The sequence below is a fragment of the Salvelinus namaycush genome, chromosome 2 (genome assembly GCF_016432855.1).
Source record: "Salvelinus namaycush isolate Seneca chromosome 2, SaNama_1.0, whole genome shotgun sequence".
NCBI classification, from domain to species: domain Eukaryota; kingdom Metazoa; phylum Chordata; class Actinopteri; order Salmoniformes; family Salmonidae; genus Salvelinus; species Salvelinus namaycush.
The window spans coordinates 67348490-67367093 of NC_052308.1; the positions used below are offsets into that span (position 1 = coordinate 67348490).

The 18604-nt window shown below is 44.3% G+C and overlaps 1 protein-coding gene across 1 annotated transcript in view; it reads right to left on the minus strand.

The window, feature by feature from the left end:
- Positions 1 to 16267, minus strand: part of LOC120066663 (netrin-1-like) — an 89365-nt gene extending 73098 nt beyond the window's left edge. The window contains exon 1 of the mRNA XM_039018100.1: positions 15253 to 16267. Within this exon, the coding sequence (XP_038874028.1) occupies positions 15253 to 16267 (1015 nt within the window). The remainder of the gene's footprint in view (positions 1 to 15252) is intronic.
- Positions 16268 to 18604: the final 2337 nt, after the last annotated feature.

Consider the following 18604-nt stretch of genomic DNA (forward strand, 5'->3'; position numbering starts at 1 on the left):
AATACCTTATTATTATCTATCCTGATGCCTAGTCACTTTACCCTACCTTCATGTACATATCTACCTCAAATACCTTATTATTATCTATCCTGATGCCTAGTCACTTTACCCTACCTTCATGTACATATCTACCTCAAATACCTTATTATTATCTATCCTGATGCCTAGTCACTTTACCCTGCCTTCATGTACATATCTACCTCAAATACCTTATTATTATCTATCCTGATGCCTAGTCACTTTACCCTGCCTTCATGTACATATCTACCTCATATACCTTATTATTATCTATCCTGATGCCTAGTCACTTTACCCTGCCTTCATGTACATATCTACCTCATATACCTTATTATTATCTATCCTGATGCCTAGTCACTTTACCCTGCCTTCATGTACATATCTACCTCAAATACCTCATTATTATCTATCCTGATGCCTAGTCACTTTACCCTGCCTTCATGTACATATCTACCTCATATACCTTATTATTATCTATCCTGATGCCTAGTCACTTTACCCTACCTTCATGTACATATCTACCTCAAATACCTTATTATGGCAGCAGCAAATGATGAGTGTAAAAGTGTGTGTGTGAGTGAGTGTGTAATGTGTATGTATGTGTGTTTGTGTTGTGTCGTTCTGTGTGTGTGTGTGTGTGTGTGTGTGTGTGTGTGTGTGTGTGTGTGTGTGTGTGTGTGTGTGTGTGTGTGTGTGTGTGTGTGTGTGGTGGTGTTTTATATAATCTAGTGAGTGTGCGTATAGAGTCAGTGCAAATAGTTTGGGTACCATTAGTTGACTATTTAGCATTCTGGCTATTTAGCAGTCTTATGATCAGGCCTACCACCGTAGTGTTGTCAGCAAATTTGATGATGGTGTTGGAGTCGTGTGTGGCCACGCAGTCGTGTTTGAACAGGGAGCACAAGAGGGGGCTAAGCACACACCCATGTGTTGAGGGTCAGCGTGGCGGAGGTGTTGTTGCCTAGCCTCACCACCTGAGGCCGGCCCGTCAGGAAGTCCAGGATCCAGTTGCAGAGGGAGGGGTTCAGTCCCAGGGTCCCTAGCTTCGTGATGAGTTTTGAGGAGAATATGGTGATGAATGCTGAGCTGTAGTCTATGAACACCATTCTCACATAGTTATTTGCCCTCTTGTCCAGGTGGGAGAGGGGAGTGTGACTAGCAATTGCGATTTTGTCATCTGCGGATCTGCTGGGGCGGTATGCGAATTGGAGTTGGTCTAGGGTGTCTGGGATGATGGTGTTGATGTGTGTTATGAGCAGCCTTTCAAAGCACTTCATAATTACAGATGTGAGTGCTACAGGGCGATAGTCATTTAGAAAGGTTACCTTGGAGCTCTTGGGAACAAGGACAATGGTGTCGTGTGTGGCCACGCAGTTGTGTTTGAACAGGGAGTACAGGAGGGGACTAAGCAGATGTTGGGATTACAGACTGGGACTAGTATAGATTGAAAACGTCTGTGAAGACACCTGAGCATGCTTTGAGAACACACCCTGGTATCCCGTCTGGCCCGGCGGCCTTGTGATTGTTAACCTGTTTAAACGTTTTGCTCACATCGGCAACGGAGAGCGAGATCACACAGTCATCCGTAAAAACAGGGGCTTTCATGCAAGACACAGTGTTATATTCCTCGAAGCGAAAAATAAAAACCATTTAGCTAGTTTGGGAGTTCTGCATCGCTGGGCAACTCATGGCTGGGTTTCCCTTTGTAATCCATTATCATCTGCAAGCCCTGCCACATTCGACAAGTATCAGAGCTGGTGTATTAGGATTCCACCTTCCTCCTATATTGGCCTTTTGCATGTTTGATGTCTCACCAGAGGTCGTAGCGGGCTTTCTTGAAAGCGTCCATGTCCCGTTCCTTGAAGGCGGTAGCTCTAGCCTTTAGCCCAGTGTGTATATTGCCTGTAATCCATGGTTTTCGGTTTGGATATGTTCTTATAGTCACTGTGGGGATGACATGGTCTATGCACTTATTGATGAAGCCAGTGACTGTTGTGGTAAACTCAATGCTATCGGATGAATCCCGGAACATATCCCAAGCTAGCAAAACAGCCTTATAGCCTCGCGTCTGCTTCATCCGACCACTTCTGCATTGAGCGTAACACTGGTACTTCCTGTTTGATCTTTTGTTTGTAAACAAAAAGCAGGAAAATGGAGTCATGGTCAGATTTGCCGAAGGGAGGACGAGGGAGGGCCTTGTATGCATTTCTGTGGGTAGAATAAAAGTGGTATAGAATTAAAGCGCCCCCTAGTGGCGCAGGAGATGTGTTGGTAGAAGTGAGGTAGGAAGGTTTTAAGTCTCCCCGTGTTAAAGTCTCCGCACACCAAAAACGCTGCCTCTGGGTGAGCGGTTTCTTGTTTGTTTATGGTCCCATACAGTTCGCTGAGTGCCAGAGTAGTGTTGGCTTGGGGAGGGATGTAGACAGCCGTGACAATTACGTTTGAGAACACTCTTGGTAGATAAAAGGGTCTGCAGCTTACGATGAGGTATTCTAAATCAGGTGAGCAAAAGCTTGACATTTCCTTCACACTTGAGCCAGCACAGCAGTTGTTATTTAATGAACAAACACACATTCCACTTCCTTTCGACTTCCCCCGAAGCCACTGGACGATCCTGCCACTGAGTACGACGTGCATAGCGTCATCATCCAGCCACGTTTCAGTAAGACATGTAATACTGCAGCTTTTCAAGTCTCTCTGATAAGAGACTCTCGAATGAAGCTCATCCACCTTATTATCGAGTGACCGGACATTTGCCAAAAGAACGGAGGGGAGCGCCGTTCGGTTTTCTCTTCGCCTCACTTTCACCAGGACCTCACCTCGTCTAGGCCTGCAGCATTTTGGTATGACATACTCACTTAGACTCACTTAGTGTTGAGTCACTCAGCACTCTCAGTTGGGCCAATAGGGAGAGAGAAGAGAACAGAGGAGAAGAGAACAGAAGAGAAGAAAACAGAAGAGAAGAAAACAGAAGAGAAGAAAACAGAAGAAACAGAAGAGAAGAGAAGGCCTTGCTGGTTAACGCAAAGTCCCGTCATCCTCCGACCCAATTAGCTCCAGCTGTTGTGAGAGTGCTGAATGAGAAAGCGTGGGAGTCTGCTTCACATTAAGATGGTGCCATTTTAACGCACCCGAATGATCAAAGCGGAAACACGTGTCCCATGCCGACCAACCGCCAACCCGTTCTGTAGGCCGTGAGGTGATGACATCACACACGGGGATGGCGGACCTTGCGATAAACCAGTGACAGTCGACGAACTTCAACCGATGAGTGGAAGCAAACACAGAGCCAAGGCGGTAATGCAATATTCTCCTTCTACACAACAATATGGCTTCCCACCAAACCACCTCTCTAAACAGGGTCAAAGTTCAGTCTCTAGGAGAGTCAGAGCAGAAACGTCTACTCAAGCAAGCTACACACACACACACACACACACATACCATCAGCGGTATCTGTGTTGCATTATGCATTTAACCATAACCAGCAAAACAAAACAAAAGCCCCAAAATGGAGGCTTTGCCCGAGGAAGCCTGAAATTCCTCAAAAAGCTTAGACTGTAACATTTCTGAATGCAATTTTGCTATTCTGTCAATCAAACGCATCCCACAAGCCCTCAGTTCTATGGCGTGAGCGTTGCCGAAGGTTTCGGAATGTATTGTAGCAGCAATGTCTTTCCACAAGAGATGGTATAGATTGCCCATACTGTAATCATAGTATCTGTTGTAGAGAGTGCCAGGAGCCTGTTTTCTGTTGCACATGCTATCAGTAGCCAATACCCTTCTCTCTTTCTTTCTCCCCTTCTCTCTCTTTAATTTACTGACTTTATTGTCCCCGTTTTCACGCACATCAACACACACACCCTCCCGCTCAAATGATTGTTTTCTGTGTTACCAGCCCCAGTGTCTATTCTCCTCATTGGACATTCTCCTCCATGTATAAAGTGTTTCCATTCAAAATACCCTGTCAAAATCTGTTATCTGGGTAAAGCTGGAATTCCGTCAAAGTGAAATTGCGTCTTGAACAGCCCTATTCACTTTACATCCACCTGCTCCAAACTCCCCTTTTAAAAGACGTCTGGCCAAAGTAGACTTTCATGGCTCCAAGATTTTCAGTTCGTCAAGATAACAAAAGAATATAACTAACTAAATTTCACGAGGTTTCTTGAGTGAGTTATAGCAGTTCATATGAGCTCAGTCTTTGGGAAATTAACCAGAATTGTCTCTGTGTGAATCGTCAGAAACAGATAGTTCCTCATCTTGTTGTCAAAGAAAGAGCGAGAAAGAGACAGAGAGATCCAACCCAGGGGCCTTTGACTAGCACAGATTGACCTGCTCGTGTGTTGACCTTGCTGGGGGAAGATGGCCCAGGGGGGTCCCTGTCTTTGGGGATATTTTGACTATGTATTTTTACCTAGTATGTACAGTCCATGCATTCAAGGTCCTGGACAGCTGTAAATGTGGCCGTTACAATACAGTGAAGTATGGGTCCTCTAAAGGTCCAAGAAGCCATCAAGCCATCAAGTTTCAATGTGTCTGTCTTTGCTACCAATGTAAAATGCCATGATGGTCTTATTGTCAAAGTGATTGACGCGGTACAGTTAGCTACTGTATGGAATCCCTTACATGCTAAAAATACATAAAAGTGCTGTCTCTCACAGCATCGTTCTGTGAGGAACACTGTCCTGGTAGACTGTTGTTATGAGATAATTGTCAAACTGATTTAATGGATTACTGTAACTCATCTGGGACTGATACTGAAACTGTCACAGACCACAGAATTAATTTTGTCTAAAGACTACGATGATCAAAAGAGATGCCTCAAACTCAAAACAATCTACATCAACCCCCTTTACAATCTACATCAACCCCCTTTACAATCTATATCAACCCCCTTTACAATCTATATCAACCCCCTTTACAATCTATATCAACCCATTTTACAATCTATATCAACCCCCGTTACAATTTATATCAACCCCATTACAATTTATATCAACCCCCTTTACAATCTATATCAACCAACCTTTACAATCAAAATAATTTGAGGTAAACGCTACCAAAGTTCTGTCAACACATTGACTGTAGTACTCGCGCTGAAACACTCAACCACTGCTACTCCAACTTCCGGGATGCCTACAAGGCCCTCCCCTGCCCTCCCTTCGGCAAATCAGATCATGACTCCATTTTGCTCATCCCTTCCTATAGGCAGAAACTCAAACAGGAAGTACCCATGCTAAGGTCTATTCAACGGTCTGACCAGTCGGAATCCATGCTGAATAACATCGACGTATACACTAGCACGGTGACTGAGTTCATCAGGAAGTGTATTTTTTTTTATCTCACCTTTATTTAACCAAGTAGTCTAGTTGAGAACAAGTTCTCATTTACAATTGCGACCTGGCCAAGACAAAGCAAAGCAGTTTGACACATACAACAACACAGAGTTACACATGGAGTAAAACAAACATACAGTCAATAATACAGTAGAAAAAAAATAAGTATATACAATGTGAGCAAATGAGGTGAGATAAGGGAGGTAAAGGCAAAAAAAAGCCATGGTGGCGAAGTAAATACAATATAGCAAGTAAAACACTGGAATGGTAGATTTGCAGTGGAAGAATGTGCAAAGTAAAGATAGAAATAATGGGGTGCAAAGAAGCTAAATAAATAAATAAATAAATACAGTAGGGGGAGAGGTACAGTAGTTGTTATGGCTAAATTATAGATGGGCTATGTACAGGTGCAGTAATCGGTGAGCTGCTCTGACAGCTGGTGCTTAAAGCTAGTGAGGGAGATAAGTGTTTCCAGTTTCAGAGATTTTTGTAGTTCATTCCAGTCATTGGCAGCAGAGAACTGGAAGGAGAGGCGGCCAAAGAAAGAATTGGTTTTGGGGGTGACCAGAGAGATATACCTGCTGGAGCGCGTGCTACAGGTGGGTGCTGTATAGCGGATGTTGTTCCCACTGTGACTATTAAAACCTACATAAATCAGAAACTGTGGGATAGATGGCAGCATTCACTCAAAACTGAAAGCACAAACCATCACATTTAACCATGGCAAGGTGACTGGGAATATGGTTGAATACAAACAGTGTAGTTATTCCCTACGTAAGGCAATCAAACAGGCAAAACGTCAGTACAGAGACATAGTGGAGTCGCAATTCAACGGCTCAGACACGAGACGTATGTGGCAGGGTCTACAGACAATCACGGATTACAAAGGGAAAACCATCCATGTCACGGACACCGCGTCAAGCTAAACACCTTCTTTGCCCGCTTTGAGGAAAACACAGTGCCACCGACGCGGCCCGCTCCCAAGGACTGTGGGCTCTCGTTCTCCGTGGCCGATGTGAGTAAGACATTTAAACATGTTAACAATTGCAAGGCTGCTGGCCCAGACGGCATCCCTAGCCGCGTCCTCAGAGCATGCGCAGACCAGCTGGCTGGTGTGTTTACAGACATAGTCAATCTCTCTCTATCCCAGTCTGCTGTCCCCACTTGCTTCAAGATGTCCACCCAAGAAAGCAAAGATAACTGAACTAAATGACTATCTCCCCGTAGCACTCACTTCTGTCATCATGAAGTGCTTTGAGAAGCTAGTTAAGGATCATATCATCTCTACCTTACCTGACATCCTAGACCCACTTCTATTTGCATATCGCCCCAATAGATCCACAGATGATGCAATCGCCATCGAAACAGCACACTGCCCTGTCCCATCTGGACAAGAGGAATACTTATGTAAGAATGCTGTTCATTGACTATAGTTCAGCCTTCAACACCATAGTATCCTCCAAGCTCATCATTAAGCCTGGTGCTCTGGGTCTGAACCCCGCCCTGTGCAACTGGGTCCTGGACTTCCTGATGGGCCGCCCCCAGGTGGTGAAGGTAGAAAACAACACCTCCAATTCGCTGATCCTCAACACAGGGGCCCCACAAGGGTGCGTGCTTCGCCCCCTCCTGTACTCCCTGTTCACCCATGACTGTGTGGCCACGCATGCCTCCAACTCAACCATCAAGCTTGCAGACGACACAACAGTTTTAGGCCTGATTACCAACAATGACGAGACAGCCAACAGGGAGGAGGTGAGGGCCCTGGAGGAGTAGTGACAGAAAATGGACCTCTTCCTCAAAGTCATCAAAACGAAGGAGCTGATCGTGGACTTCAGGAAACAGCAGAGAGAGCACACCCCTATCCACATCATCGGGACCGCAGTGGAGAAGGTGAAAAGCTTCAAGTTCCTCGGTGTACACATCACCGACGATCTGAAATGGTCCACCCACACAGACAGTGTGGGGATGAAGGCGCCTCTTCAACCTCCAAAGGGTGGTGCGGTCTGCCCAATGCATCACCGGGGGCACACTGCCTACCCTCCAGTACACCTACAGCACCCGATGTCACCGGAAGGCGAAAAAAGATCATCAAGGACATCAACCACTCAAGCCATGGCCTGTTCACCCCGCTACCACCCAGAAGGCGAGGTCAGTACAGGTGCATCAAAACTGGGCCCAAGAGACTGAAAAACAGCTTTTTTCTCCAGGCCATCAGACTGATAAATAGCCATCACTAGCCGGCTACCAGCCGGTTACTCAACCCTGCACCTTAGAGGCTGCTGCCCTATATACATAGACATGGAATCACTGGTCACTTTAATAATGGAACACTAGTCGCTTTAATAATGTTTACATACTGCTTTACTCATTTCATATGTACTGTATATACTCTACTGTATTTGCGTCAATGCCACTCCGACATTGCTCGTTCTAACATGTATATATTTCTTAACTCCATTCTTTTACTTTAGATTTGTGTGTATTGTTGTGAATTGTTAGATATTACTGCACTGTTGGAGCTAGGAACACAAGCATTTTTGCTACACCTGCAATAACATCTGCTAAATATGTGCATGTGACCAATACAATTTGATTTGATCAATCTATATCAACCCCCTTTACAGGAGAATTCAAAAACTAAACAAAAAGACCACCCTTCATTTAGCCTCCCCCCCCCCCCCCCCCCCCCTCACTGGCACACACATCAACTCAGGCCACCACTGTAGCAGCATTTTGCACAGAGCCAGTAACGTCATATTTCAACACATTCTCCCACTAGTTATGTGTGGCGCCCAGCAGAGTTCAGAGTAGAGGTGGATGGTAACACACTACTAGGTTTAAACAAGGTACAGATGGGCCTATACTGCAGCCCTGCCAGCCATCAGGTTGAATTTGCTGTGGCCCCGCTGCGATGGTCCTGGGAACCCTGCTGGAAACAGGCCTCGCCCACCCCTCTTTTCCCGTCACTGCCGCCAATGCAACAGAAACCTTGCTGGACCCTGGCCAGCACAGACGCAGGCAGGGGGTCTGGGCCTCCTCAGAAACCTAACATGTGGCTTCTCACTGTGGAGGAGGTTTTACGGTTCACAGTTATCTGATTGACTGTCTGTTTTGGCTGACTGCTTTTGGCTGTCTGCTTCTGTGGCTGGTTTCAGTGAGCCCAGAATCAAAGTTACGGTCACAGTTATGTATCTGTGAGTTTGATTGGCTCTGTGGGTGTGTGTGACGTTGCAGACATGCATGCCCGTATGTGAGTGCATGCATATGCTAAACTTAAACAGTGGCTGACCAAGGTGCAAGGCTGTGTATAGCACAATTAACCAAAAGTAGGAGTCATTAGAGTGCGTCCAACTCCAGACTCTGAATAACTTGTTATGCAGTGGTTTAAAAAACAAGTCGTTAAACAGTGATAACACTTTGTAGGAAGGAGGTCCTCGTTGCGTGAGGGAGGCCATTCACCCGTTTGAACTGCCGCCACTGGTGTCGGGATTCTTCAGGGGGGGAAGGGAGGGGAATACGCCACGGTGCAAAGTGCAAACTAATCCGACACTCTTTTCACACCTGTTTCTCACTCCTTTTGTTTGCCAGGCGTTGTACAGCAGTGAGAGTCAGGATGGTCAATGCGTTTGGCGGACGGCGGTCGCCCTTTGAAGATGAAGGATACGGCGGTTCATAAAGGAATGGCGGTCCTTTGGTGGCAGTTCAAACATTAACCAGACCACAGCTCGGTCATCATGCCTCATCATGGTATTATTGTTAATAAATATTGCTGTTGCATTCAGTTGTAGGAGCTCCTACATGAAATGAATGGTGTGAAAGGACAACACAATACAGTATACTTTCTTGTGAAGCGGTGCTTTATTTTCTTATTGAATCTTATCTGCAGGAGACCATATGAACGTAAATACTAGTGTATTACATTTTGACAATCTAACCAACATTCTCAAAATGATTGTCTTTATTGTAGTTCCCCATTCTCCATTTCCAAAAACTTTAATTAGTTATTTCAGGCGAGAACATTTTAATTACTGACATATCATGTCATTGTTGATCTTTCTTCCTTCAATGGAACTAGGGAAGATTCTATCAAAAAGACATCTCAGCAAAACACTGTTTCCTCTAAGCAAGTGGTTAGAGATTTAAGCCCAATTATCTGAAAGGGCGCCAAATCTCAATTTCAATACACCACCGCAGTCATCTTCCCCTGTCAATCAAACTGTTCAGAATAACACCTGGGAGCGTATTTATTTGACGTAATCAGGCGAGACAACCGGCAGGTCTGCTCAAATCAGCCAGATGATGTTGCGGTTTGAGGCTGGAAAAATGAAGTTATCTACGGGAAAATATGTGGGGTGTGGGGGGGGATCCATGGAGATTTGGACGGGCTTGAGGCGATGTCTGTGCCAAGTCACTGATATGCTATGTCTGTGCCAACAAAGTTCTCCCCGCCCCCTCCACCCACTCTATGAACAAGTAAAAAAACTACCGTGAAGTGGTTCTCAAGGAAAGATAAAGCCTGTTTCATCAAAAAAAAGTATCTCCTGTCCCCAAAAGCCCCTGGATAGGTCACTCTCCTGTCCCTTTCTCTTCCTGTTTCCATCTCTCTTTCTCTATAGCCTCCCTGTCTCTCTCACATGTATAGTCTCTATTGTAGTCTCCCTCAATCTCTTTACTTTTCTCTGTGCTGCAGTAGTATCCTTCATTCTGCATGCCTCCAAGCATTCTTCTTAATCTCCCTGAATTATTCAAGACCCCTTTTCTCAACACATTCAAGCTATGGAACCTGAAGCTAATAAAACAGGACAAACTCAGGCAGATAATGCAGTGGAACAGTCTTGCATTTCATTTTCTGTATCTGAAAAACTTTCTTCCTGAAGTGATCGTCTTAGTCTAACTCATTTCCCTCATCACGATTAGCTGAATTGGCGTCTCCTTCATTCTCCTTCAGATGCTGTAGTGTCACTCTGAGTTGATAGAGTTCTAAAGCAAGAGGAAGGGATTCTAGTTGAAGAAATTGCTTTCTTACAGGTAGCTGAGCATCCTTGCTGACGCCGACCGAATTCGACACGATGAGACAGTCGTGATGAGACAGTCTATCCATCCAGCCATGTCTGTCAGGCCGAGACTGGTCACACCTGAATTGATATTGAAGCCACGATTCTTCCTCCTCCATGCCTCCATTCCTAAACTCATTGCGTTAGCTTACGAAGACGGTCTACCGCGTGGCCTGTGAGAATCATTATCCCAAATGGACCTGGAAGTGCACTCAGAAGTGCATGAAGGTCCTTTAAGACTCAGACGGACTAATCAGCAAAGTGCACATCAAAGAGGGAAGACGACCTGCAACCTGTTTCAATGTGTTTTGTTTTTGTAAGACCAACTTTACATTCAAATCACTCCACAAATGCAAAGCTATTTGTAGTGGAATGCCAAGGCCTTTATATAGATATGATAACCAATATCCAGGTTCAGTCAAAGACTGAGCAAAGTAGCACGATTCAAGGACTTGGACAAAGATTATCATCCGGAGAGAGATCCTGACAGGCTAATAGGCTGTACGGTATTTCTTATTCTTAGCCATTGGCTCTTCGGACCATGATAAAAACAAGTGCCTATCATTATCTCTATAATAAAATATAAGTACCTATCCCTATGTTGTGTTTCACACACCATAGAAAAAATGCTGGTCTTGATGACGTTTCCTTTCCCCACCTGGCTATTTCCTTCTCATTTACTCTGAATGTCCCCACTCCGTATCACTTTCGAATTCTACTCTAGATAAACTCTGTAACTGAGAACATGTTATGACTGCAGAGGATCCAGAGACAGTCGGAATCTTTCAATTTACTGACTGACAAATAGTGCTGGAAGCGTTCAATATTTCAGCATATCCAACCAAGCAGCTCATAGCAAAGCTTATCGTATAGTACAGTACATCTCATTTTGACATCACTTCTCTGTTACTGAAGCTTATAGTACACACAGTGTTCTGTCCTAGCCATAACTTTATGCTACGATTACTGATTACAGTGGAGGCTGCTGAGGGGAGGACGGCTCCAAATAAAGGCTGGAATGGAGTTAATGGAATGGCATCAAACACATGGAAACCATGGAAACAATGTATTTGATACCGTTCCCTTTATTCCGCTCCAGCCATTCACACGAGCCCGTCCTCCCCATTTAAGGTTCCACCAACCTCCTGTGACTAATTGCTTTTACAGGTGGTAACAGACAACAGCACTATACCACACACACGCACGCACACACACACACACACACACACACACACACACACACACACACACACACACACACACACACACACACACACACACACACACACACACACACACACACTACCCCAACTCCACCTCACCCCACACTCTCAAAAACCCTAGGACCCTGCCTTCACACAGAGGTGTCAGGCATACTATTCTTCTCCCTGTTTGAGAGGTGAGGCGGTGTTTGCTTTAGCAGAGGGTGTGCGACCACAGCACCCCTCCGCACTGCTCTGCACGCCTTGTCTGACGGAGCAGGCGGCCCATAGCACAAACAGCCCAGAGGAGAGTGTGTGTGTGTGTGTGTGTGTGTGTGTGTGTGTGTGTGTGTGTGTGTGTGTGTGTGTGTGTGTGTGTGTGTGTGTGTGTGTGTGTGTGTGTGTGTGTGTGTGTGTGTGTGTGTGTGTGTGTGTGTGTGTGTGTGTGTGTGCTTGCTGACAGCATGATGGATACAGTGAGTGATGCTCCTTTGTGGCCCCATGCGAGACACACCACACACACATGACACACACACATGCTGTTCCGGGTAAAAAATAAAGTGTCAAGGATACTGGGGATAGGGGGGAACAATTCATTCTTCATTCCTATAGCGGCGTGGTTGTGTCTAAACAAGTCTGTTTGCTTTTCCAGGATGGAAGCCCTGATGACCCAAAGAGGGAGGCACAGCCTTCCTTTCCTCCTCACAGAAACCATCACTTATTCCTTTTGTATTCATTTGTATTCATTTGTCACTCTGTGTTTCACCTATTTGGTCAACTTCAGTTAATCATTGTCACTCTGTGTTTCTCATAGTTGGCCAACTAGTATAAATCTTGGATTTGACGGCAGGGCTTAAAAATGTAGACTGTAATATGGAGGACTGCGGTCGGGATATTTTGAGAGTGATATATTATCAGATTCAGAGCTCTCTTAATTGAGGTAACACCTCACAGTTTTATACACAACTGGGGTGACCTTCTCCAAAGTGTATTTGTAGCCAGTCACTATAGTAAAAGCGTAGATATTTCCACAAGGCTCAAGCATGTTTATCTGCCGCAGAGAACCACTCTGTGGGAATGGACACAAACAGCAAACAAAACCCTTTAAAACACCTGCTACGTGTCAAAACAGTCGACATGTGCCATGGATGACTGTCAAACAACACAGCCCCACTTTCCCCCAACCACAGTGAAATAGAAATACCGAGACAAAAGGGAGTTTGAGTCAGTGCATTTTACTGTAGGGGCTCTCTGATGCAAACAATATGGGGTGGAATGAGGAGCCTCCTCTCACCATTCACTGTAGGGCGATAATTAAAAATCGCAAATCCAATCTCGAGTGGGTTACAGTGAGAAGTCGAGGTTCATCCACCTTCATCATCATCATCATCGTCTTTTCCATCAGCATTGTCTCTTGAGACACACAGGCCTATTTGTATCCACATTGCATGCCCCAAGAGATGCCCTCATGTGCTCAGAGTCTTGAACTGTTATTATAAATGTTGGGTATACAATGCCAATGAAATACTGCACATTTGCCGAGTTGATATAGAGTAATGACATATACATTACGCAGCAATGCGGTTGATGCAGTCGTTTGGGTACTATGGTCAGGGAACCCCCCCCCCCCCCCCCCCCCCCCCACACTAAGCCTACCTCTCATGTTAACCTTGAAAGCATGCATATATCGGGCAGTTACTTGGCTTAAAAGGGGTGAGATATTTCACAAGGAATCAATTCTCATCAACAATGCATAATCACAACTTTTAACCACACTCATCATGATCAAATCGTATACAATATTTGCTAGACAGTCAACACACAGCCAAGTCAATATCAGACTACAATTGTCCAATAATTCATTCTCCTTTATCTAAACCAGTAGCACTCACATTCTCACCAAGCTCATGCATGCCGTCCCTCTCCTCATCTAAGCATGAATATCTTTAAGTGGGTCTTGGGTATGTCTGGCAATAAAAAGCAACTATCACATCTTTGATCCTGCTGCGGCATTGTCCCCATCTCTATAGCAGCTGATGTAGCCTCGCTGTTGGAAATAGTGTGTGGAATGAATTCAATGAAAGCCACGATGTGATAACTTCCTCGATGTGCTTTATTAGTCTTCATGACTCGAAAGCACACATCTAAATGGGCCGGTTCGTTGAGGATAGGGATTCATATCTACTCCGATGACTTTTCTTCTTGTAGGCCTAAAGTGTTCACACGAATGAACTATGTCCGATGATGTCGTTGAAGACCAGAACATAATACAAAGCGAATCATATGAATACTAATAAGTAGTCTATTAATCATATTTAGAATGATTACAATAGTAATGATAACGTTTTATGGCTGTAATTAATAATAATTGCCTAATAATATCACATATATTTGAGTATTAGGCTTAATAGGTGTATTAACATTTTGCAGATTGTTTCCAAGGAAGGCAAATTCATGTTGTAATGTTTTCAAAAATGGCAATTTCATTTGATATAATAACAACAATAATAATAATAATAATCATAATAGTTTCGGGATGAAATAATGATACTTTTTTTAAATACATTTTTTACAACAGTTTTATGATCCATAAATTAACGTAATTTAGACCTATAATTAACTTTGATTCAAACGATAATTAAACGGGCAGAGAAGTCTGTGTTCAAGTACTGTGGTGGGGCAGTTTAAATGCTCTTTAAATAAATTACGGTGCGTCGCTTTATTGCAGTGATAAAGTTAGAACTGTACATCAATTTTCCCCATGAGAAACATTTCATGTGAATGATTAGACATTGTGATGTGGCGGTCTTTCTGAAGTGGGTGGTTGTTATAAACCTCCATTTGAGCTATGGCGGTAATGGGCTTTTAGGTTTTCTAATTGAGAAGGCATTGCATGTGACTTTTTATGTGCATGGACCCGCGTCATAATTTCATTAAAAGAGTGCATTTTGTGGTGGGCCGAACGGTGGTTTTGATGTATCCTTAATTCAGACCTCTTTAACAACCGTACAGCCTTCTTTTTGATAGCCTACATTTTCAAATCACATCAGTATCATGTTTTAATGAAGGCATGTACTATTAATACAGCGTGGGCTGATCAGACTAAAATTGACATAGTCTAATAAACTGCTTACAACTATAAAATTCATTTCGAGACTAAATAATAATAATAACAATTATTATAATATTATTATAATAACATTTTAATACTAATAAGGATTTTAAATTGTTTTCCATAACTATATAAACTGCAACAAAGGATAGGCAATTTTTCCTCGAGCCTTGGAGTTGGAAACCTAAATTACACAGAAGGTTTTGTAAAACGTGTGTGTACTTGTTGGTGCGTAATATGATGTGCTATAATCCCATTTTTAATATTTAATAGTATTTCAACAACTTCCATCCAGAGAAAATAATAGGCGTGTCTGAATCTTTGTTTTTCAACAGAACTGACAAATACCAACATTACCAAACTTAAAAACAGCCAAATCTCTCATGACTGTACAAACAAGAGTCACCCAATAATACAATTTATGCCAAAGGTATTTTTGCTTGTGATACGGGCATTGTGTGGAGAGGAAACTTCTGCAGTGCTTAAAGACCATTTGGATGGTTTTTGGAGACAATTATAATGTTTTGACTTACCGACACATTCGTTGGCTTCTCTAGCTGTTGCGCGTTGCCACGGCCGATCATAATGGAAAGGCTTGCACCTGTCGCACTCTGGTCCCGATGTATTATGTTTGCATTCACAAACAAGGTTTCCATCCCTGTCTTTTACGCACCGCGAAGCGTGGCCATTGCATTTGCATCGACCGCCAACTTGCAGATCGGACACCGCATAGAAATAAGAGTCCCGGGCTTGCTCCGAGTCATCCTCGTTCTCGTCACCGAAAGTGTGCAATCGGCTGAACGTCACCTTGATATCTGTGGCGGTGACCCAGTCCTGGAGCACCGGCGAGTTGTCGAAGTCGTGCGCCGACGGTCTGCCGTCCAGAGTGCTGAAGGCAATGAGACCGCCGGATAGAGGGTGCATGTCCGTGTGGGAGTCCGTGCATATCGCCTCTTGTTCGTTCTGTTTGGTAATGGTGGCCTTGCTCGGTTTGGTGTACATTTTCCTGCACTGGGCCGAATAGTATTGGAAAGGTACCCAAGATTTGCCGTAGTCCATAGACTTGAAGATAGCCATAGATTCGGGTCGAGGTGAGCAGAACTGCAGGCTTACGTAGGTGACTTCGAATTTCTTGCCCAGTGACAGTGTTATGGTGACATTTTGGGGGTATTGGATGTAATTTTCCGATTGCCAACATGTGAGATTATGGGGGTTGTTGAGATCCGTTAGATATGCCGGTGGGTGATACTTTTTGGGGTTCGAGGCATCGCAAGTATGACAGTTCCTATTTCTCTCGTCGCCCTTCTCTGTCACCAAGCAGTACCTACCCGGGGTTTTACCACAGGTGCTGGAAGTGCGGACTTCCTTTCCGAAAGCGGAGTTCACAAAATCGGGGATGCATCTCCTCGGGTTACCATTCTCATCGTAGCAAGGGTCCGGGGGAGATGTTTGCGCGGCGAACATGCTCATCCCGTAGCCACCGAGCACCCCCTTGACCACAAAGGAAATGGTCACGACAGTGACCACGGGGTCCAAAATCCTTAGCATTGTATTCCTTGTTCGTGCGCTGAAAAACGCCAGCCGTTCCCTGAAAAGAGAGATAATAAATAAGACACTTTTGCAAGATGTCCAAAAGAGCACTACAGATGTAAAGCTATGAGTTAAAATAGAAAAGCAACACCTCAATAGATATTTGAATTTACCATGCACATAGATCGAATAACATTTTCATATAGATTACCATCACATGAATAGCCGACATAAAATATCATTTGAACCGTTATTAATATGAACACACTGTCAGGAGAAATGTATCGACTTATAACATTAGCCTTTCATAATGCACCTATTAAGTGAAATAAATGGGCTTACGAGGTTAAGAAATCTCCACATATGACACTATTCCTCGGAATAATAATTCAGCTAGGCAGAAAAGTCATTCAAATATCTCTTTCGGGTGCCTTTCCTGTCACAAGCGCGATCTGTTGTGTTCTTGTTTGTTTTATTTGGAATCTCCGGGAGCAAAATATCTACACGCGTCTAGATGTAAGAGCCGCTACCCTCGCTCTGTCTGTTTCACTCCCTGTGTGCCCGTCTTTCTCATTCACTCACTCCCTCCCGCTATCCTTCTATCTCTGTCTGCCGCACTGACTGTAGAGAAAGTGAAGGACGATTAGAGCGTCTGCAGAGCTTGAGGTCATCTCGAGGAGTGACACTCCCGCGTAAAAAGAGTGAACAACGACATCCACTGGTAGTTTATCGATAACAAGATAGATACGTCTAATTGAGTGCCAAAGGAAGGAACAACAAACGGATCAAGTTTATCTGATTATCACGTAGATAACATAATCCAAGGCTTCCATACATTCGTAGTTTTCATATTGCTAATCGAAACGGCAGTTTATATTTCATCATGGATATTGACTTTGTCACATTAGCCTTTTATTAACTTAATATATATATTTTTTGTATGTATTTATTATTATTATTACTACTACTATTGTTATTGTTACTTCTGGGGTATTATGGTGCATTTGTATTTCATAATTTAGATTGCGACCCAGTTAATTAAGAGTTATTAAGCATATTTTACGCATGACTAATGTTTTTCCCCCCCATTCAGTAGGCCAATCAGTATTCCAAAAGTTTAAATAATCAAACCTTCATAGAAACGAAGTGCAAAGAACGAAAAAGTTTGTCCTATTCTATAATATGATAAGGCGTCTGTGCATATTGTATAAACTGCTCAAGACCACTATATAATATGCCCTTTTCGATATTTCTGACTTTACATTTTTTGAAGAAAGAATGCAGTGTATGCCATGCATATTATATCTCTGGTAATGCTTCCATAGCCCATTCTTTGGGGATTACATGGAGCGCAAAACGCCTATAGTACACTATATATACAAAAGTATGTGGACACCCCTTGTAATGAGTGGATTTGGATATTTCAGCCACACCCCTTGCTGACAGGTGTATACAATCGAGCACACAGCCATGCAATCTCCATAGACAAACATTGGCAGTAGAATGGTCTTACAGAAGAGCGCAGTGACTTTCAATGTGGCACAGTCATAGGATGCCACCTTTCCTACAAGTCAGTTTCTCAAATGTCTGCCCTGTTAGAGCTGCCCCGGTCAACTGTAAGTACTGTTATTGTGAAGTAGAAACCTCTAGGAGCAACAACGGCTCAGCCGTGAAGTGGTAGGCCACACAAACTCACAGAATGGGACCGCCAAGTGCTAAAACGCATAGCACGTAAAAATAATCTTTCCTGCGTTGTAACACTCACTACCGAGTTCCAAACTGCCTCTGAAGGCAACGTCAGCACAATAACTATTTGTGTAAGGACAGACACTGTAGACGAGAAGCAAGTACAGGGAGTGAACATTTAATGGAAAACGGACATCAATCAAAACCAGAACAGCGTGACATTACGACAATAATGCTGACATGGGGTACAAAACTGAGGAAGAGACAGATATAGAGGGGGCAATCAACATCGTGAAGGAGTCCAGGTGAGTCCAATGAGCGCTGATGCGCTTAATGATGGTGACAGGTGTGCGTAATCAAAGGCAGCCTGGCGCCCTCAAGTGCCAGAGAGGGGGAGTGGGAGCAGGCGTGACAGCACCCCCCCCCCCCCTCCTCAGCCCCCCCTCTACCTGGGCGAGCCTGACGGGCCGACCGAGGCATGGGCGCTGAACAAGCCGGCTGAGGCGAGGGAGCCCGACGAGCCGGCTGAGGCGAGGAAGCCCGACGAGCCGGCTGAGGCGTGAAAGCCCGATGATCCCGCTGAGGCGTGGGAGCCCGGCGAGCCGGCTGAGGCATGATGTGGGATGGGAGCCTGCCGAGCCAACCAAGGCAAGGAAACCTTTTGAGCCA